We start from the raw sequence: 22,550 nt of genomic DNA on the forward strand, positions 1-22,550 counted from the left end.
ACACACACACACACACACACACACACACACACACACACACACACACATACATATATGTACACAATGTTCTGCCTACACGTATGCCTACATGCCGGAAGAGGGCACCAGATCTCACTTTAGATGGTTGTGAGGGAATTGAACTCAGGACTTTTGGAAGGGCAGCCAGTGCCCTTAACCTCTGAGACATCTCTCCAGCCTTCAATTTACTTTCTTATATCGTCTAGGACCACCTGATAAGAAGGTGGTATTAACAGTGGGCTAGGCTCTCTTACCTCAATGATTAATTAAAACGATAACCCACAGACCTGCCTACAGGGAAATCTGAAGGAGGAGTCAATTAAGATTTCCTCTTCCCAGATTATGCCAGGTTTACGGCATGTTGACAAAAAGCAACCAGCATACTAGGATTCAAGTCAGTGGCTACTTGTGCTTAAATTAGTTGAGCAGTCCTCTCTGGAGGGTGGGTATGAGTAAGAGGCCTTCCCCTTAGGAATTACTACTTGCTTTCAAATGTCAGAGCTGTAAAAACAAGGTGACTATCACGACGCAGACTGAAAGCTGTCTGGATGCAGTGTCCTAAGTATATAATTAATTAAACACATATTGTTTTCCTTGTTTGAGGTTTCCTTAGTGAAATGCAAGGGGCAGAGGTTAGGCAGTAACAAGAGCAATGTCTGCCCAGAAGCAGCCTCTGGTGTTTAATTTCACTCTAAATTTCCATGAAGAGGAATCAGATGTCTGAAGAAGTACCATTTCTTTGTATAGCTGAACTGGTGCGGTGGTATTCACAATATACAGATTCCATCCGGCTTCAGCCGCGTGAGGGGCTTTGTTCCTAACACTGGCATCTCTCCTAGAACTGAAAAGGGTCAGAATTATAAGACATGTTGTTAATAAATTACAGTATTCACCTGTAAATATTGGATACTATAAAATAATACAAGTCTGACATCACTCCCACTTAATATTTCCTTGGTAATTAGTGTGTATTTCCATAGTTCACAGAACTTCACAGATATATGGCATAAACTGATAAGCCAATTTGCCTACAGTTCTCCAATATTAAGCTCCCCAAATAGGCATGCAGACCTATCACTTTTGAAAATCCTTATGTTCAGGCTTTCATGAGCCCAGCTTGTCATGGGCCACAAAATCCTAACAGAAACAACATTCACATCACTTAAAAATGTTGAAGACACATAAACCTGTGAGTTGGCTTAAAATCCTTTACTGTGATGTTATTTTCTTTAGTATAAAATGGATTATTCTATAATCTAACAAATATATTAATAAACTCTTTCACAGTATAAAAATGACCATTGGATAAAAAAGTGTAAGTGCTTTAAAGACCAAAGAAGAAAAGCAATAAAAAGCTTTGTGGCCAGGATTAACATTACAGGTTCTGTCTTTCTCCATCATTCCATAGGGAAAGCATCTCTTTTAGATTCTTATCCATAGTACAGGTAATAGCTACTGAAACTACTGAAAGTTCCATGATAAATTATAAACAATATTATAGCAATCTTTACACCTTCTTTATTTTCTCTGGAAAAGCCATCTATCTGATAAGTCTGTGATTCAATTTAAAAAAATAAATCTAAAGACACACATAAAATATACCAGTTCCACTTCATCCCAAAAACTACAAGAAATGTGTATAGCTAGAAAAATGCTTACAGAAGCCTCTTGGGTGACTCTCTTCTCTCTGGAATGGCCTCAGAGTCTGCCTTGGTCAGAAGTATGATGTGGTTGTTAAAATGGCAGATGGCTTTCAAGCCTATGAAAAGTTGTATCCTTAGAGCACACACATCCATACTGACAGGTGGGCAAGCCTAATAAAGGATATATTACAAATTTAACCAAGGAATAAAGGTATGTGAACCTCATCGTCAAAAGAGGGCTGGGGATGGAGTTTAGTTGAAGCCTTGAGTTCAATTCCCAGCAAAGCATACCAGGGGTACTGGCTCACATCTATATATCACACATTCAAGAGGTGGAGACAGGATGACCAGAAGCCCAAGGTCGGAGCCAGGTACAACATGAGTTAGAGGCCAACCTGAGATACATGAGACCCTGTCCTTAAAAAAGAACCAACAAGGCTGGACGGTGGTGGCACAGGTCTTTAATCCCAGCATTTGGGAGGCAGAGACAGGCAGATCTCTGTGAGTTCAAGGCTAGCCTGGTCTATAGAGTAAGTTCCAGGACAGCCAAGGCTACATAGATAAACTCTATCTCAAAGAGAAGAAAACAAAACAAACCCAAACCTAGTATGTTCATTTGATAAAAGCCCTCTACCCAGTTCCTGTTTTTCAGAATATTAACACAGGCATGTCGGTAACCATCTACTTTATAGCCCTTTTCTGTACTGCTGCCTATAAATACACAGACCCTGAAGGCCTTGCTGGAAAAGAAGCCCCGGATGCTACAAAAGGCCACACTGTAGCACGCAGAGCTTTCTTTGCATATGAGTGTGTGAAAGAAATGCCAGTGCGTTTGGCTGTCCCTAACCGTTAACCCGTTTGTTATAACAAAGCCCGGCATATCCAGCAGCCTAGGGCATGTGTCTCTATAGGGTACTACCACTCTCCAGATTCCTGGTAATAGTACTGTGGTAATAGTACCCAAGCTGGGTGGTGGTGGTGCATGCCTTTCATTCCAGCACTCACTGGGAGGTAGAGGCAGGCAGATCTCTGAGTTCAAGGCCAGCCTGGTCTAAACAGCAGTTCCAGGATAGTCAGGGCTACCCAGAGACACCCTGCCTCAAAAAATCAAAAACAAAAAACCCCAAACAAACAATGAAACAGTATCTCAGGCTCACTAGCAGGACAAAACGGCTATTTATGAACTAACCCTATCTGTTAATAATCATTAACAGAGAGCACCCCGCCTACCCACCCCAAAAAGGGCAGTAAAGGTTGAAGGTAAACTGTAAAAAACAGGAGAGTATAATCTGGAGACTGCTTGCAACATGCACACTTGTTACCAATATTCTTTCAATTAACTTATACCTTAAAAGTGAAACAGCCAAGACAATGTTACAAATCATGACTACATTTCTGAGAAAAGAAATTTCAAGGTTAGAGATCATCAAAAACTTGCCAGTCTTTGCTTTTACTTGTAATCAAAGTTCTTCTGATATTAAGGGTATTCTCAAAACAAAATGATATTATTAATCTAGTATATCTAGTGACTTTGAAGCATAGAGAATTGTCAAAGGTTTGGAAAATAAAGAATTGTATTCTGATGATAGTAAAAAGACAAAACACAACAAAAAACCAAAAACCATTTCCTTGCATCACATTCAATTGCACAATTCTGATTATACTGTTTTAATAGTTCTGTACAATTGCTAGCAATATGTCCTTTTAAAAGCAAGACAATAAAACCTGTGAAGACTGACAAAGGATGACTGAACCAAGTTGGAGGCCAGCCAGGGCTATACAGCAAATTCTAGGTCAGTCTGGGCTGCTGCATGAAAAAAAAAAAATTAAAAATAAAACAAAACATCACATTATGAACTTCCCTCTAGAGAGTGGTACTCAACCTTCAGTTTCTCATGTTGTGTTGTCCCCAAACCATAAAATCATTTTCCTTGCTACTTCATAACTGTAATGTTGCTACTGTTATAAATCATAATGTACATGTTTTGGAGACAGAAACTGGCCAAAGTGGTTGAGACCCAGAGGTTGAGAAATGCTGCCCTAAAGGTACACTATACCTATTACTCAAAACACTTTAAAACACTTTGAAACGATCTTAAAAATTGCCAAACCACACATCAGAAACGCTTATAGTTTCTACCCAGAACTTCTAATTTAATGAATGTATTAATTAGCATTACTATTGCTATGATGAAACATCAAGACCAAAAAAGCAAGATGGGGAGGAAAGGGTTTATTCGGCTTACAATTCCAAATCAGAGTCCATCAAGGAAGGAAGTCAGGACAGGAAGTCTAACAGGGTGGAGCCTGGAGGCAGGAGCTGATGCAAGGGCATGGGGGCATGCTGCTTACTGGCTTGCTCCTCATGGCTCCCTCAGCCTGCTTTCTTACAGAACCCAGAACCACCAGCCCAGGGATGGCACCACCCACAATGGGCTGGGCCCTCCCCCATCAATCAGTGATTAAGATTATGCTCTTCTGATTGCCTACAACCTGACCTTAGGAAGGCATTTTCTCAATCGGTGTTCCCTCCTCTCAGAGGACTCTAGCCTGTGTCAAGTTGACATAAAATTAGCAAGCACAATGAATACAACCTTTTTGGGCTTGTAGTCTTTGCCAAGCTTAGGGCTAAGAACAAGTGTACAAGTGTTCATGTGCTCCCTTGAGCTCCCGGTTTTACTGTTAGAAGCCAGCTCTAACCTTCAGTGTAGTGTCCGTGAACAGGTCCTCCCGAGCCACCGCTGCACTGCATCGTACTGTGAAGCACTGCAGGCTTTGGCTAAGGAAGAAGACATCGGTCAGTAAGCAAAGCGGGACCGCACCTTTAATCCCAGCACTTGGGAGGCAGAGGCAGGCAGATTTCTATAAATTTTGGGCAGCCTGGTCTATAGAGTGAGTTCCAGGACAACAATGCTACACAGAGAGACCCTGCCTTGAAGAATAAATAAATAAAGAGATACATGGGTTTAATTTGGCTTATGGTTGCAGAGGACTGGAATTCATGATGGCAGAGAGAAGGAACACCTGGGACTTCACATCTTAACCACAACCATGAGAAAGAGAACACTGGGGATCGCCAAGGTCTTTTGAAACTTCAGAGCATTACTGTCCATCCTCTGAGATGGGGGCCCAGAGAAAATAAAGGGAAAAGTGAGAAAGGCAGCTGAGTACCAGCCATTTTTTTTCTGATTCCTATCAGCTTTGATACACAAGCTTCTTCTTTGCTGCACATTCCTCACCAGCATTCACTGACATCTTTAAAACCATGAGCCTAATCAATCCTTCCTCTTCAAGGTATTTCTGTTGGGCATTTTGTCACAGTGATGACATGAGAAGTAACACAGGGTACACATTTAGTAGGAACACTCACTAATTTCTCACTGTACTATCCATGTATATAATCAGGTGAAAAAAAATGAAGTCTTTTTGCACGCGGGGACGAAAATGGGTATTTCTATTCCTCCCTTCTCTCTTCACGTCCTTAGTTTCTAAGAGACAATATATTCTTAAAGAGCTTTTTCTTGGGACTGGAAAGATGGCTTAGTGGTTAAAAACAGTTGCTGCTCTTCTAGAGGACCTGGGTTTGGTTCCCAGCACCCACCCAGTGGCTCACAACCATCCATAATCTCAGTTCCATCTGACACACTCTTTAGGCAGCTGCCACGGACATGTTCATTCATTCAGATGTTGCACATACATGCAAGCAAAACACTCAAAATTAAAAAAAAAAACAAACAAACAACTTTGTCTTCCTTTTTTTTGCTTTTTAAACATAATCTTCATTAGAGTTGAGGTCTCCAGTGACTTTTCTTGACTACTTTGTGAATCACCTTTTGCTTTCAAATACCTGAGCTTTCTTCTCTATCCTGACCTACAGTCTCCCTTAACATGCTCTCTTGATAGTCTATAAGCACTTCAAACTCCAGGGTCTAAACCAGATTGCTCTTGAGCCCCACATTATACTAGCTAGCATTATTTCATACAATCAGACTTAAGCCAGGCACAGTGGCACAAAGTGGTAATTCCAGCGTTCAGAAGCCAGAGGCAGGAAGATTGTTATAACTTTAGAGTCAGCCTGGGCTACCCAGTGAGTACCAAGCCAATCAGGACTACATAGCAAACCCTATGTTAACAAACAACAAACATACAAATAAAATTAGGCTCAAAACCTCAGTGTTTTTTTCCCTCCGTTTCTCAGTTATCCTCTCAGATACCAAAAAGCTCTGATGAAACTGTTCCTAACCATCCTTTTTTTCCTCTCCTTGCCACTTGCCTACATACAGTCCCTTAATACCCTTTCATGAACCACTCCCACAGCCTTTTATAGATGATGAACTCACGCTCCATCATGTCTGCTATCAGTGTTCCAGAAGAAAAAGAAAAGTTCTTCCTCAGCTTGACTTTCAAAACCTGCCGCTAGCGCTCTAGCATGAGTCTCATCGCGTGTTTATTTTTAGCTTCCTCATATTCGAAGACTATCTCTACACACAATTTGAAGAGCGGGAAGATAAGCTATCAGGAAACAGTCCTGTCATTGCCCTTGAGGACCCAGCATAATGGAGCCTAAAGTCTCCTGCAATAACCAATTTTATTTAGAGCATCAGACAATCTGTATTCTGAAAGTTAAGCAAGTGTCCTATTAGTTCGGGCTGTAAACATTTTGAATAATAATGGCAAGATACTGGGTAATCTGAAGTAACCCACCCCTACTTACTACACCAGAGGGGGGCATGAGAGCACATACCAAGAACAAACCTATATTTAGAAGAAACTAAGGTCATAAGACTTATCTTGTGTTCTCAGAGTTTTCTCATAAGCACCCAGAATTCTCTTCAGACAGCTCCATTCTTGGACTGTGTTCTGACACACTCCCACTGTTAGCATTTTTTCTTATATTAAAACACATTCGGAGAAGGGAGAAGCCAGGAAAAAGTGGGTACCAGAATCTCAAAATAGTCTCTGTGCTGCTTAAAATACACTTTTAGCACCCACTAAAAATTCTATTACAACCACTAAATTAAAACAAAACAATCACAGTTCTTTGCAACTAACTATTGGATATTTCTGAAAACCTAGATTACAGCCTTTATCAGATTTCCTCTACCAATAATGCCTCTCTTCTTTCCATCCATCAAAATTCCATCTTCTAGGCCTAGCTTCAGACTTCACTGACCTATCTGAACTGTTCCCACATGACCTGGCCAGAAGTAATTTTCCTCTTCCCAGGACACTTTGTACATCATGAAATCTTAACGCACTTCCCCAAATCTGCTGGTATTTGTGTCTTTTTAAATGTGTATCTGGCCTTCTCTTACACTGCTACTTTAGGAAGTTCCTGGTCAGAGGGTTCAGGGGCAGTCACTCAAATAATAACTCAAAAAACAAGAAACAAAATTAAAATTAACACTACCACGAAGATAAAAATAAATTGATATCAAATTCCTGTTTAAGAAATCAGTTTATGAGCCAGGAATGGTGGCACATGCTCATAATCCCAGCACGTGAGGAGGCAGAGGCAGGCAGATCTCTATGAGTTCAAGGCCAGCCTGGTCTACAAAACGAGTCCAGGACAGTCAAGGCTACATGAGAAACCCTCTAGAAAGAAAGAAAGAATGAAAGAAAGGAAGGAAGGAAGGAAGGAAGGAAGGAAGGAAGGAAGGAAGGAAGGAAGGAAGGAAGGAAGATAGATCTGTTTATATTCCAGCATGCCAGGCCAGGACCACCCTGAAAATAATGACTGCTTCTCCAGGTTTACTAATTGAGGAACAGAATTTGATCATTTCTGGCTGGTCTGAGTTCTAAACCATTATGAAATAACTCAGTTCACACTGAGAGAAGATGACAGTTATAAGAGAAGGCACAGAAAGTGAATCTAAAGAGATGTTCAGCCATCTCCCACTCTTCATAATTCTTGGAAAGGCTTCATTAGGAGCTTTAGAGTTTACAAGGCCACCCATATAATCTAACAGAACACTGCATGGCAAAGCCAGAGCCTGAATCTTCAACACTGGAAAGACAGCTATAACTCACTAATTTTCAAAGCTCCTTGACATAAAATTCTCAAGATTTCAGCACCAGCTTGAGAACTTAGAGAAAAAAGCAAGTAAGTCAAACATCAACGAGAGACACCGGGGCCAAACCTTGTGATGACATGCAAAAACTGTGGTGTGAGCACCGCTTGCTGAGACTTCTCAGGATACCAGTAGACTGACATTAACTCAACAGATTTCACAATCATGTACAGATAGCCCGCGTGAGGTAACGAGAAGAAGCAGAAGAGGCTTAGCAGCTCTTTTTCCTGAGACACACTGTTCCCATCAGGATGAAAACCTGCATTGGAAAAATGCAAGAAAGACACACCATGAAGCCAGTAAATAAAGGGAGAGAATCAATATGCAGACTGTCTCAGAGAATAACCATAGGGTATGAAGGGGAAGTAGACAGTAAGAAATGTGAAGGGGAGGGGGTTATTAGGAAAGCACCATTTTCAGTAGGTAAAAAATGAACTAAGTCAGACTCATCAATGTTATTAACACTGCAGTATCTGCCAGGAACCACAGGCTTTCCAAGAGAGGGCAAAACCACTTGCACAACAAATAACAATACTCCAATCAAGCCTCAGTCTCCATCAACACAGTCAATAAAAATATAATTGCTCTACAACTGGAACTTAAAGTTCTCTAGTATTTCCAAAAAGTAAAAAGAAATGGGATGTTTTTTAAACAATCACTGGGCAACCGCCCAGTAATCCAGCATATCTAAAACACTGCCATTTCAACAAACAATAAACAAAAAACTAGTATTTTGTATATTAGTACTAAACACTCAAAATCTAGTGTGTGGCTTTTATCAGTTTCTATTAGTTATATTTCAAATGTTTAAAGACCACTTGTGGTAATAATGTACCGAAAAGCTGAGAGCGAACAACTAACTTGCACGGAAATATAGTGGGTACAACAGGAACCCAATAAATGATACTGTGAGGACTCAGCAAAATGCAGATAACAGAAAACTTTACAGTAAATGTCCAATTTCTTGGTACAAGAGAGAGAGAGAGAGAGAACCCATACATAATATAGAAATCAACTGAGATTCATAAATGTAAATTTGTTTAAGTAACTCTTTCAAACAAATGAAAAAAAAAATATCAGAGTATCAGAAAAATGTATACCCTGAAAAGATACCTGATGACACCATAACGTTTTTACACGAGAAAGTGTTCAGAATTCATTAAAAAACAATGACCAGGAATGCAGCAGGATGCTGCCATGTGGAAGCTGTGCATGGGGACTGTGTGTTGGGAGGGGAGGGAGGGGGCTTGTACCATTTTCTCTGTATCTAAATGAGCTTGAAGTTTTTTCTTAACCAAAGATCTTCCTCCTCCTTCTATGATACCCATTGATACTAAAAGTCCAATTCTAAAAGCCCAAAGCCAGCTCCATTGGTTTTCTTCTTTCTAGTACATATCTGAGCTCTAGCTAAACAGAACTAGTCACTAATCTCTAAGCAGATGATAACGTCATAGCTTACGTGTCTCAGTTCCTCTTAGGAAATGCCTTGCCAAATCCTTCATCTTCTAAGACATCTACACACCCCACCTGGGACTCAGCTCAAATATTAACCACACATTTACGATCATTTGTCCATTCCATAAATACTCCCAAGGCGCCTGCTGTATGCAGTGCTGCTGTTTGAGGCTCTAGAGGGATGGCAATCCACAAAACAAGGTGAATTCTTTCCCAGAGCCCTCACATTCTAGTGATGGGGATTAAGACGGGAAATAAACTCTAGAGTGGAAAAAACAGACGTGCTACGGAGAGAGCCTGGGGCCCAGCAGTTCAGAGCTCTTGATGTTCTGGCAGAGGGCCTGAGTTAGGCTCCCAGCAACCAAGCCGGGTAGCTCCCAGCAACCAAGCCGGGTAGCTCACAAAATCTGTGAGCTTCTTTGGTCTCTGCCAGTACTACACTCACATGCACAAACTCACCCCCCCCCCAACATAATTAAAAATAAGGGAGTCCCGCTGAGAGAACCAGGTTAGTCCTCTGTGGTGGGATAACAGTTGAGCTGTGCAGTAAACGATCCGACTATGCCACTCATGCAGCACCTGAAGGACACATTCTAGGCCTGGATAGAAGAAAGAATAGGTTTTACAGAAAAGGAGAGTTGAGATGTCTGAGGAAGACAGAAGGGTACTGTGGACAGAGAACAGTAAGCAGGTCAGGCTGAGAAAAAATGAGCCCACCACATAGGCCATGGACTATTTGGGGCTTTTAATTCCAACCGTTATGGGTAGTTCACTGAATGGAAGAGCTGACCCACTGCCTGGCTCCTAGCCCTGTGTCCACCCTTGTATCACATCCCCCTTTCCTTTACTCTACCCTCTCTGGTCTTAGCTCTTTCACTTCCTCCAATACAGTTTCTCTGCTCATGAAAAAAACTTGGCAGGTTCCTCTATTTGGAACACTCTCTCCCCCTCCCACTGCTGAAGCTATCTTAATCCCAGAGTCAGCACAATTCAGTCTACAGATCCATTCTCAGCAAGCAGCCCTCCAGAGGAAGTCAGCAGGTCTTTTGTTACAGTCTGGTAACCTGGCACTCTTTCCCCATACAGTACTATTTCAGTGTCATTTTGTAAGTATCTGATGAGCAACTGCTTTCACCATTAGAAAATTAACTTCATAAGTGAAAGCATGTTGCCTACTTTTGCTCAGTACTCAGCACAATGGTCAACAATAGTGGCAACTCAATAAATGTTTACTTAAAAATATAAAGATACCGGATTACAGCAATATTTAGATCTTCCCAGAAACCATCTGAAAATGCTCAACAGGCCATGAGCAAGTGCAGAACCTACTGGTGGATCTCAGTCTTGCTTCTCATTAGATTTCTGGCGAGCAATGAAAACATGCTGGTGCCAGAGTTCAAGAGTCAAATTAAGTCAGAATCAGAATCATCAGCATTTTTTAAAAAAAGACAGGGTCTCAAGGAGCCCATGCTAATCTAGAATTCACTATGTGGTCAGAGCATGACCTTGAACTTCTGATCCTCCTGTCTCTGCTTCCTAAGTGATAAGATTACATGTGCATACCACCACACCTTGTTTATTCAGTGCTAGGAAACAAGCATTATTCTTGAGAGGAAAATGCAATGTGCAGCAGGGCTGAAAAGTAGTGTTCTGAGTTTCCACTAAACCGTGTTTTTCCACCTTGCTTACAGAGCCATCCCAGGGGAGTGTGTCACATACTCAGCTGGAACCTAGACAGAGCTCGGTGCTCACACATTTCCCTTTCTGGGCCTACAGACTATTTAAAAAAAAAAAAAAAAAAAAAAAAGGAAATGAGTTCTTCTGGTCACACCCTCTTAGTGGGTTCACTTCTCCTAGCCAATATGACTTCTCGTTCCTGGGGAAGATTCAGTAGAAGAACCCAATCTAGTGTCTACACGCTTGTCTTCCCTTCAGCCCACGCCTTGTCAACTCTCTGCACCGCAGCTCAGCTGTGCTTACCTGTTTGGTGAATGGGTAGCAGCTGAAGGGAATGCAACCTGATGTTATCAGACAAGACACAGAATGAGATATCTGGAGCAAAGCGTCTGTGGGGTTAAGAAGACAAAGAGAAGAGATCTAAAATTCCTTGTACTTTAAGCAGGAATTTTTGAAACTATTAAATGAAAATATTAAATGCTGGTGGATAGAAAGGTGCTCTCCTACCTATAAAGGAGATGCTGAACATGCGAATATTTTACGTTCTCATCTGCTAATCCTGTGGACTCCAGTTTAACAGATATTCCAGACTGTTCAGACTTTTCACCAAGAAGTTCCATGGGTTTTAGGCAGATAACAAAATCCTCTGACTCAAGCTGTGAAGTTTCATTACTGAGGTCTTAAAAATTAAAATTTAAGAATTTAACAACTGTAAGTGCTACCATCTGCCAGGATAAGCATTAGACATGGTATATAGTTATGTTTCTACTGCTGTGATAAAACATCATGACCAAAAGCAACTTGGAGAGGAAAGGGTCTATTTCATTTACAGTTCTCAGATCACACTCCATCACTGGGGGAGTCAGGATAGAAACTCAGTGAGGGAGCTGACTCAGAGGTTATGGAGTGGCTGCTTACTGCGTGTCCCCATGCCTTACTCAGCCTGCTTTCTCATACACCCCAGGATACCTGCTCATGGGAAGCACTACCCTTTGTGGGCTGGGCCCTCTCACATCAATAATTAACTAAGAAAATGCCCCACTGGTTTGCAGACAGGTCAGTCTTATAGAAGCATTATTTTAATTAAGGTTCATTCTTCTTAAAAAAAAAAAAACAAAAAACTATAGTTTGTATCAAGTTCAAAAAATGGGGCAGGGGCAATCAGGACAGAGTTATCAAATGTTATTAGATATCGAATGTGAGAGCAAAGATTAGAAACTCATGTAGGCCAGGCACCGCAACTCATAACTATAATGCCTACACTCAGGGGCCTGAGACAGGACGATCCCAAGTTTGAGCCAAGCCTGAATCGAGTGAGTTCTAGGGCAGCTGGGGAGGCCCTGTCTCAACAAAAGAACACCAACTGTTTTCTCTTTAGAAACCCTCATCTAACCACGAACGGACTGGACCTAGGCTCACCTGGGTCCACCTATGTACCCAATGGGCAGCTTGGCCTTCATGTGCATGCCCTAGTACAGGGAGCAGGGGCTGTCTCTGACAAGGGTTCTGTTTCATGCTTTTTGCTCACTTCCCCCTGGCGGGCTGTCTTGCCAAGCCACTGTGGAAGAGGATGCGCTTCAGTCCTGATGAGACCTGATGTGTGGGGATGGGCTGGGGGGCTCCCCCTTTTCTGAGGGGTAAGGGAGGGAGCGTGGGACCAGGAGGGGACGAGGGAGGGGGCTACAATTGGGAAGTAAAGTGAATAAACAAATTAAAAAAAAAAGAAACCCCTCATCTAATAGCAGTTGCTCCATTACTCACATACTCAAAAATTCAGGCAGAAACGTATTTACACAGTGCAGAATAAGCTCTGGATAGTCATAAACTAAAACCAATGCGACAGGAACACCTAAACCTGTAAGAATTATGGCATGCCACTATAGATACCAGGGTTCTTTAAAGACTACAAAAAAAAAAAAAAAAAAAAGATGATTTCTCTACAGTTAAAAGTAGAAAGTCAAATTCATAACTTACCTTCTGTCTGTTTGGATGGGTTGCTGGTTTCTTGTGGGTGGTGGTTAACTCTCTCTTCATTTATAGGGTCTGACTCCAGTTTTAGAATTAAGACTTCTAAGTCCGACATGACAGCAACATACCCAACACAAAAAGAAATCTCAACAGGAGTGATATTATCTATGTGTATAATTAATGAATATTCAAAGTCCAACACTGAGAACTCATTAATGACCACATACTTCAAAGTAAACAAGACTAACTTATTTGTACATCCAACAAGTAGATCTCCTTTCACAGGACAACATGAAATGCACAAAGGCGCCTCAGACATTGGCATTTCAATTATAGACATCTGGTCTCTAAGGCTTTCACAGAGAGATGCCTCCACATTGTGCCCAACCATTCGAATGCACACACGGGAGTTTTCAGTCCTCTTGCTCCTCCAATTCACGTAAGTGCGCAGGAATACAGCTTTGTTTTTCTCTTCAATTGCTACCAAATAGTCTCCTAAAAAGGAAGGAAGACTGAGTTTGGAATTTGGAATGAGAAACTCAACCACTTACTTTTCAACACATGGATCACTGAATCAGAGAAGGAACAAAGATGAGCTCCCAGTGACTGAATCTGAGGTGTCTTTTAAGTTACATCAGCCATGGAGGTTCTGAAGTACAGTCTCTTCGCTTCTTAGTGTCTTTTAACAACTTAGGGTTTCTCTGTGTAGCTTGGCTGTCCTGGACTCACTTTGTAGACCAGACTGGCCTCAAACTTTGTAGACCAGTCTGCCTGCCTCCGCCTCCAAGTACTGAGATTAAAGGCATGCACCACTACAACTCATTTCTTTGTAAACCTCATGTTTTAAACATTTATTTATTATTTTACACAGTATTCTGCCTGCATGTGCCCCTGTAAGCCAGAAGAGGGTGCCAATCTCACTATAGATGGTTGTGAGCCACCATTTGGGTGCTGGGAATTGAACTCAGGACCTCTGGAAGAGCAGCCAGTGCTCTGAACCTCTAAGCTATCTCTCTAGCCCCATTTCTTTGTTTTTACATTTTACTCTATTAAATCTTATCACAGTTGAAACTGTATAACTCTAGTTAAGCTCTACTGACTAAGTTGCAGCAATACTAGTATAACTTTAAAAATTCAGGTGAGACTTAAGAAACTCTGAATTTAGCAGAATTAATATTTGATATTTCGTTTCTGTCCTACAGAAATCACAATCCTCAAAAGTAGGATAAAGTCAGAAATAACCAAATAAAATATAAATCCAAGTTAATTTTTAACTGGTGATTATATGGAATTATTTTTAGCTGTAAAAGGAACATTTGTTACACCAAAATAGTTAAATACAAAATAAAAACATAATGATCTCCCCCTTCAGTCTGATCCTAAGGGCTAATGTTCACAGAGAAACTGGTGTGTGACCTTCAGAACACTTTCTCTCCTAGAAACATGGGTCACAGAAAGCTTCTTGTCTTTTTTAAGTACCACATTAAATCTATGTAACGATTTGCAATTTTTAAATTCATGCTTAACTCAATAATCACATTTTATTGTAACGGTGTGCTATAACTATACTAACTGTTATTATGCTTGTTTTATGAATTAACAACCTCAAGCATACAGGTTAGCGGCCTCCTTGTGGGGGAGGAAATCTAAGTAACTACACAGCATAGACAGAAACCACAGTTATTTAAACAATGAATAAATCTTTTCTTCCAGACTGATAGATGGCTACCCACCATCCCTGTTAACATATGTAAGATAACTTACATAAATATGCCATAGATATTTATTAATTCCCCCATCAGTGTAGGTATGAGGGGACAGGGAGATGAGTAGTGTTGGAGGGCATGGTGTGGGGCTCACACACACAAAAAATCAATAAAAAGGTAAAGGGGAAAATATTTCCTTATTAGTATATGCCAAATAATTGATATATACTAATGCAGGGAATTACCACCATATTTTATTCTGTAACATATAAGCATATGCTTATATAATTACTTGGAGATTTGTTTTATATTGGGAAACAGACCAAGCGCATTTTAAACTCACTACATAGCCCAGGAATTCCTCAAGCTTGCTGAGATCCTCCTGCCCTGGCCTCTTGAGTGCCCGAAATTATGCCATCATTCCCATCTACTCTATGATACTTTTAAAATAACAACTTCACTCTATAGGTTAGGGGCATGTCACCATGACTTTAATGTCGTGGATGTTTGGGTTATGATATGTAAACACGCTTTTGTTAAAATTTCATTGAGGATTTTAGTTTGTCCACACCTGTTAAGTGTCTCATGCAGAATGTGGCCTTTGCCAGGTGGAATTAGCTGAATTCTGAGGACTCTGAGGTGTATAAATATGACAGCCCAGAGGAAAAAGGCGTGGCTGCTTGGAGGAGGACTGCTTGCTGCTGGTTCGTCCTGCTGCTGTGTTTGCTGTTTGCTGAATTGCTGGTTACCTGGACTTCTGGATTTCTGGACAACTCATATTCTAGTCTTTTGCCACATATGCAAAAGACTACTGGGGATGAAATCCAGTGCCTTGTGCATGCTAGGCAAGTGCTCTACCACTTGGCTATACCCCAGGTCCATTTGCTCATTAGAAAATAAATCAATGTGCTTTTCTATCATTAAGTCAGTTTATTATATATTTTGGACACCAGTCCTTTACCAAATACATGATTTACAAATACTTTCCAAATCCTCCAGACAGCTCCTTGCATCTATTGGTAGAACACATGCATAAAAATCTGTAATTTTGAGGATGTCCAATTCATCTACTATTTTTGTGTTGCCTATATTTTTTTTGTGTCATATTGAAGGCAGTAAATTATATTTAAAACTAAGGATATTTGTTTACTTACAATAATCTTAATCATATATCTCTGACTGTATTCTATAAATACGTACAATGTCCACATATGAAACAATGTGTCTACAAGTTGTAATACCCATATCATATTGAGTATTGACTTCGGACGAATGCCTGGTTCTGTAGCTGTAGCAGCACTTGCTACGCATGCCTACTTAACAAGGCCCTGAAGCCCAGCTTTAACATTCTCCATAAATCCTTGCAAGAACCCTTCAAGACAAAAATCTTTCTTCCTATTTTATAGTTCAGACTCTGAGGCTCAAATTATTAATAGCCACTTGCCTAAGGCAACACCCTCAACAAATGATGGAACTTAAACTTTGGAATGTAGCTAGCCCAAAGCCTTAATGTTCATTCTGCAGACTGTAGGAAAGGGAAGAAAATTCTATAAGTTCCATATAACATTTAAAGGGAGGACATACTTTATATACCCTGATGATGTTAAAGATTCAAAACTTATCTTCTAAGCTTTTCCCCTTAATGCTCTCGTAATGAATGATTTGGTATTTCAACTAAGAGCACACCTCTGGTTGCTTCTTGTGAGAACATTTCCAACAATGACTAGATCATGAGTTCTGACCTAACGAATGCATTAATCCACTGATAAGTTACAATTTTAGAGGCTTTAGTGTGTCGAAAGAACTCTAGAGGGGAGTCTGGCTAGAGGGAAGGGGACACTCTCACTGTTGGAGAGGGGACATCTGGGAACTCTTATCTTGTGCTAGTCCCTTCCTATTACTGTTCACTTTACTTTCTGGTCACCATGATGTGAGCCTTCCCGGCCATGGTTGACTGAAACTTCTCAAACTATGAGCAACACACATATATACTCTCTCAGGTTGTTTATGGCAGAAATTTGGCCACAGGGACCCCAAGGCTGACTTGCTTATTTCCCACATTTTACAAAAGCAGAAGAGCATTTGGCTGATTAGTAAATGTATATACGAGGGTTCTGGCACCAGATGTACACTAGGGGGAGGGGCATAAAGTAAAACTGCCAATGTGATCACTCTTATGATGTAGTTAAGGGGAAGGTTCTATTTGAAAAGATGAGAGAGGAGAGAGCCAGAAGGTCTGGAAGAATCCAGAGCAGAGAGAGAAAGTAGTAAACTGAACATGGGCAGCTGACTGGACATGGCCAGGGCTACGTGCAAGAGACAGAACAGTAGGGGATAGAAAACAGAGAACACAGTAAGAATAGCTGGGTTATAAGAAGGGTGAGTAACTGTGGGGAGGGAGGCCCACAACTGGAAGGAGTAGAGGGTAGAGAAGAAGGTGAGAAGCATAGACTAACATGGACTTTGAAGTAGGTAACAGGTACTTGTGAGTCGGCCCTAGACCTTGATACGCTGATAGGCACACAAGTATATATTAATTGGAGAGCCATAGATCCCTTTTGCTAGAGATAAGAAAGATAAGTCCTTTGGGCAGACACAAACTGGCTTCACATGTTCGTGAAGAATGCTATATATAGCTCATCCTCCTATAGTCCCAGATGAGCTCATTTTTGGATATCTGGACCATCTTTTGGAGTTTGGGAACTGAGGTTTCCTTTGGACCTGACAGAAAAAGAAAATGCTTTTCGCCTGGCTAGAAGACCTACAAAACATTCATAGTTAATATAAATGCACAGATTATCCTGGTTCTTGACAAAGGTAGATTTGCTACAGCAGACGACACTGGGCACTGAGAACAGAAACCCCAGATCCACCTATTGAGAATGTAAAAAAGAGGCCAAAGGAGAAATCACAGACAGGTTTTTCTGGACACAGGCACAGCCAGGGGTCAGCTTATTAATGTTTAGTCATGCACGGTTAATAGAAGTTAAACTCAGAAGTTGAAGTTCAACTGTGGACTGAAATCTACCTTGGAGTTATGTGTCCCATGATGGGATTGCCACCCCACATGAGTCCTGAAGTGCTTTAAGGCAGCCAACTTGATTATAAAAGGAGCTTTGTTCTTCACTGTTTCATTAATGAGGTTATCACAGTTTAGTGCTAGCCTGCAGTTAAGTCATCAGTACGCAACCCAGGCCAAGCATTTGCTATACTCCAGGGAAACCTAACACTGTGTTTCTGAAGGTGTGGCCCAGGATTTTTTTTTTTTTTTTCCAATGCTTTTTAAATGATTCCTAGGCACAGGTAGTAGCCATTGCTAGGACCCTAGGAATCAACACAAACGTCAGGCAAAAAACAAAACAAAACAAAAAAAAAAAACACCCTGTAAAATGCCTGCTCCCTCAAATTTCAGAATAAATGTCTCTTTGAAAGAGTGTGACAAATCGTGTAAATATACTGCTTATGTCTTTGTCTTGTACATACTCGCACTCACAATGTATTTAAGACTTTTTAAAAGTCAGACCATAACGTGAGGGTTTTAAAGCACCCACAAGTGGTGGTGACTTAGGCCGTAAAAGGGCTAGCTATGACTTGATATCATTTAAGATCGAGCATCTTGTGAACTTCAGGATATCATTCTCCCTCCTCTTTTGCATGAGGTTTGAGATTTCTTACATTAATTTTTTTGAAGAATCTGGAATAAATGAAACCCAGCCACACGCCTATAATTCAAGATTTGGAGGGGATCAGTCTTTGTTCCCTCCCCATGTGGGGTGTCTGTTTTGACTTCTAGACAAGACACTGAATAACAGAGGGTGACCTTCAATTTCTAACCTCCAGCGTCTACCTCCCAAGTGCTGGAGGACCAGACCTTCCAAGTACCATCTCAGTGCAGATGATCAGACCCAAGGCTGCAGGCAAAATAAGCAAGCACCCTACCAAGGCACTACAGCTTATCTGTAGTTGCTATGACAACCGCACAAAGCGCCTTTAGCACTTAACAGCCCCATAGGCGCAGACCGCCAAGCAAGTAAGTCAGGAGAACCCCGCCCCAAAGCCGCTCCTCACCGGCTTCGCTGTAGGCCATGCGCAGCACCCTGCCCAGAGTGGAGAAGGCGCAGCGATGCCGGCACAGCTCTGCGCCCTGGACGGCGAACGCCTCCACCTTGCAGCCCGAAGCCACGAACAGTGCGTCGCACCCGCCGCAGCAGAACTGCTCGGGCTCCCACTGGCAGGGGACCACCTGCTGCGACCCAAACGGGTGCAGGTTGTAGAGACGCACCATCCCGGCGCCGGGACCAAGAAGAGCGGCTTCCGCGAGTTGGCGAGCCGCTCCGGGTCACGTGAGCGCTGCGACCCCGCCCTAGTACCGCTCCTTAAGGAGGCCTTTAATGACATGCACTGTAGCAGGCTGCAGAGAACTTGGGTTCTTCCCTTGAGACTTAACTGCTTCCGGTCTGACTGGTATGTCGACCCTTAAACGTGTTTAACACTCGGTCATCTGCTGTTTTTGTGCCTTGGTCGTCTTCAGGGCGCCTTAGTCATTCATGTCTTCCTGTAGCCTTTGAGCTCCTGAACGATGAAGCTGCAAAACCTGAAGTGGCATATACCGTCCAACTTGGAGGTAAACACACCAGAGTTGTTTTGAAATACTGTGGATACTACAGCGTTTTTATTGGAAAGGGCAAATCCTTGAAGACCCGTAGCAACAAGATAATGTATTGAATGAGAGAATCTGTGAAAACATTTCGCAGGTATTTGGCAAGAGATTCCTTTAAACCCTAGATAATAGGGCTAATGGTCAATCTATTGTTCTTATGCATATCCTGTTTAGTAGAAACTTGCTGTCAAAACTCCTGTTTTGGGAGATGTAATAAACCCGATATAATATTTAACAATTCTAATATATATTTGTATGCATGCACACATCCATGTATTGGTTGACTGTGGAAAGGAATGCTCCTCTTTTGACACTGGGACAAAACTGGAAAGAGCAAACGTCAGTTCCCATGTAATGTGAATGTAGTTTGACTTTCGTGAGGTTCACTCAGTCCTAGAATTGCACTACCTTTCTATCGATAGCCTCCTTTCCCTCGGTCTCATCGCTACACCCAATTCACCTAAGAGCCTTTGGGAAGAGAGACTTTATTTTTAATAGCCACTTTTCTGACTGCCGTGACCATCAGCTGAAAAATGGAAATGTTTGTTCTAGGTCGGTGTTTAGGAGGTAGGGTCCATCATGGAGGAAACTACTTCTTTCTGGCTGATGAGAAAGCAGAGAGAGGACAATGGCTTTCTCCTTTTGTCCCTTTAATCCAGGATCTCACAACATCGAATGTATCTTCCCTCTCCCATTAACCTGTTCTGGAAATGCCCCCACAAACACATTCAGAAATGTGCCACCTAGGTGATACTAAATCTAGTAAAGTTGATTAAAAAAAAAAATTACTCATTGCATGAAGGCAACATGGAGCATATGCTGAATTTCCTTGTTTGTGAGGATCTGCACGTAGAAGACGTTCACTTGTCTCCTGTTATAAAAGCAGGGACCAGGGTGCCAGACCATCACTTCCTAACGGGAGAGGCCATTTGTTCTTTAGGGCTACCATGACAAATACAATGTACTGGTTGGCTTCAGCAACAGATTTCTTAATTTTGTTTCTCAGCTCTTGAGCCTGGAAATCTGATGTCAAGGTGTGAGCCAGCCTGGTTTCTTGAGGCCTCTTGCCTTGGCTTGCAGATGGTCACCTTTTCACTGTCTTCACAGGGTTTTTCCTCTGTATGTTTCATTCTGGTGAATGGTGTCTCTTCCACTTCATCTAAAGATGCCAGCTCTACTAAGGCCTGCCCATATGACCTGTCTTAAACTCAATTACCCCATAAGGTGTTGTCTGCATTATACTCACATTCTGAGGAACTGGGGTTTAGGGCTTCAATAGAAATTTAAAATAGATCCATGAATCGCTGAAGAAAGACCCCAGACTAAGATGGTATGCAAGAACAATGGGTGTTTATTCTGCAGAGAATTCCAGTATGCTGGAATTCTGTGTGAAGGGTTCACCACCTTCACACAGAACGTATGTCACAGAAGCAGGCTCACAGGCCGTTTATAGACAGTCAGGGGAATTCCAGGAATGATTAGGTGATCTTTACTTTGATTGTTGGGAAGCTAGCCAAGGGGTACAGGGTCAATCAGGATTGGTCAGGAGCTTAAGGACTTTACAAATCAACTATTAAGTAACTATCTCTAACCCAAGTCAGGTGTGGGGGGTGGGGAGCAATGCTTATTGGCTGCCTGTCATATGCTCTTAGAAACTGAAATAGAAACTCAAGCCTAGTCAGGTAAAGATGAAATTCAAGCCTGTCATGAAGTCAGACTGGAATTGAGCCTTCTTATGCTAACACACTTAAACTCAAGAGTGCAAACATTCTGGCTCTAAGTAAGAATGTGTATTGTTTTTAATATCTTTGTTTGAGAAGCCTTTTGGAAGGCAAGCACTCCCTTTGTGGATAATTTTTATTTTAATCAGTTGTGTTAAAGGTTTCGACCCTGTATTAGTTACTTACTAGTGCTGTGATTAAAACAAGCACTAACAGAAGAAGAAAAAGGAAGAAAGGTAGCTTGTAATTCAAGAGCGAGAATATCTCATTATGGTGGAGAAGACGTAGCAAGAGGCAGTCATGGCAACAGGAGCAGGAAACTAGGTTATTACATTTCATCCACACAGGGGCACTGGAAGTGGGGCCAACTGGGATGACATTTTGGAACATATGCATCTAAGTGGGGGAATTTTCTATAGCAATCATAACAGACTTATGAGGGAGTGGTTTCATCTTGATCTTGTTTTATCACATGATAGCCCAGGCTAGCCTGAAAATTACTGTACTCTCCCTGCCTCAGTTTCCCGAGTAATCAGATCACAGGTACCACCCACCTGTCTTCATATTCTCTTATTTTTTCTCCTCAAAATTCCATGATGGGATTTTGTCTGGGATGAATTTGTTGCAGTTACGTTTTTGTTCCACTGCTGTGAGAAGACATCATGACATAGGGAACTTATAAGAGGAATAATTGAGTGGGGGCTTGTTTAAGCTTGCTCACAGTTTGAGAGGGTTAGTCCAGTATCAGCATAGCGGTAAGCATGGTGGCAGGCAAGAATGGTGCTAGAAAGAGCTGAGAGTTCAAACGTGTTCTGAAAGATACAGGAGGAGAGAGTGAGACTGGCGCTGGCACGGGCTTTTGAAATGTTAAAGCTCCTAATGGTGCATCTCTTCCAATAAGGCCAAACCTCCTCCAGCAAGGTCATGCCTCTTAATCCTTCTCAAACAGTTCCACTAACTGGTGACTGAGAATTCTAATATATTATCCTATGGGGGCCATTTTCATTCAAACAACCGCATCAGGTCCTGTGTGTATTGACAGAGTCGCTGTGAATTCATATGTGCAATAGTCCTGTTGTTGCCTACAAAATGCTGTTTCCTGCTTCTGGCTCTACAGTTTTTTTGATACCTCTTCTGCATAGGTCCCTGAGCCTTGCGGGAAAGAGTTTGATAAAGACATCCCATTTAGGATGGAGTGACCCAAAGCCTCTCACTCTCTGCACATTGTCCAGTTGTGCAGCTTTGTGTTAGTTTCCATCTACTCTAAGAGGAGGCTTTTATAATGGGAATTGAGCAATGCGTCGATCTAGGGTAGACATCAGTAGACTGAAAGAAGAGACTGAGATGACTGCTCAGATGTCTTCCATTTCTGAAGCTACTTGGCAGTTCTTTGATACTGCTCTATATACATTGACCTGCTAAGGGAAATAAGGAAGGTCGTCCAATTCTAACAAATATTGTTAGACAATAATGACCTCTGCTGCTTAGATAAGACCCTACACTAAGAATCAAATATTTTGGTGCAGGACTCTTATCAGAGAAAATAAATACCAGTGAACGCTCTGCTCAACTAGACATGCCTCCTTCACACACACATATTATCTAGAGTGGAAAACTGAGACTTGGAGTAT

General features: G+C 41.6%; 1 protein-coding gene across 2 annotated transcripts in view; it reads right to left on the reverse strand.

The window, feature by feature from the left end:
• Nucleotides 1-18,823, reverse strand: part of Hps3 (HPS3 biogenesis of lysosomal organelles complex 2 subunit 1) — a 40,452-nt gene extending 21,629 nt beyond the window's left edge. For both annotated transcript variants that reach the window (XR_008722291.1, XM_055626069.1), the window contains exons 1-8: nt 18,607-18,823; nt 12,839-13,327; nt 11,372-11,543; nt 11,168-11,253; nt 7,802-7,991; nt 4,362-4,440; nt 1,678-1,832; nt 751-859 (exon numbers count right to left, since the gene is read on the reverse strand). Coding sequence is in view for 1 of the 2 variants with exons in the window: in XM_055626069.1 (XP_055482044.1) it covers nt 751-859; nt 1,678-1,832; nt 4,362-4,440; nt 7,802-7,991; nt 11,168-11,253; nt 11,372-11,543; nt 12,839-13,327; nt 18,607-18,823 (1,497 nt within the window). In the remaining variant the exon portion in view is untranslated. The remainder of the gene's footprint in view (nt 1-750; nt 860-1,677; nt 1,833-4,361; nt 4,441-7,801; nt 7,992-11,167; nt 11,254-11,371; nt 11,544-12,838; nt 13,328-18,606) is intronic.
• Between the last annotated feature and the right edge of the window lie 3,727 nt (nt 18,824-22,550).

Source organism: Psammomys obesus, unplaced genomic scaffold (assembly GCF_907164565.1).
Source record: "Psammomys obesus unplaced genomic scaffold, mPsaObe1.curated_primary_1811, whole genome shotgun sequence".
NCBI lineage: Eukaryota > Metazoa > Chordata > Mammalia > Rodentia > Muridae > Psammomys > Psammomys obesus.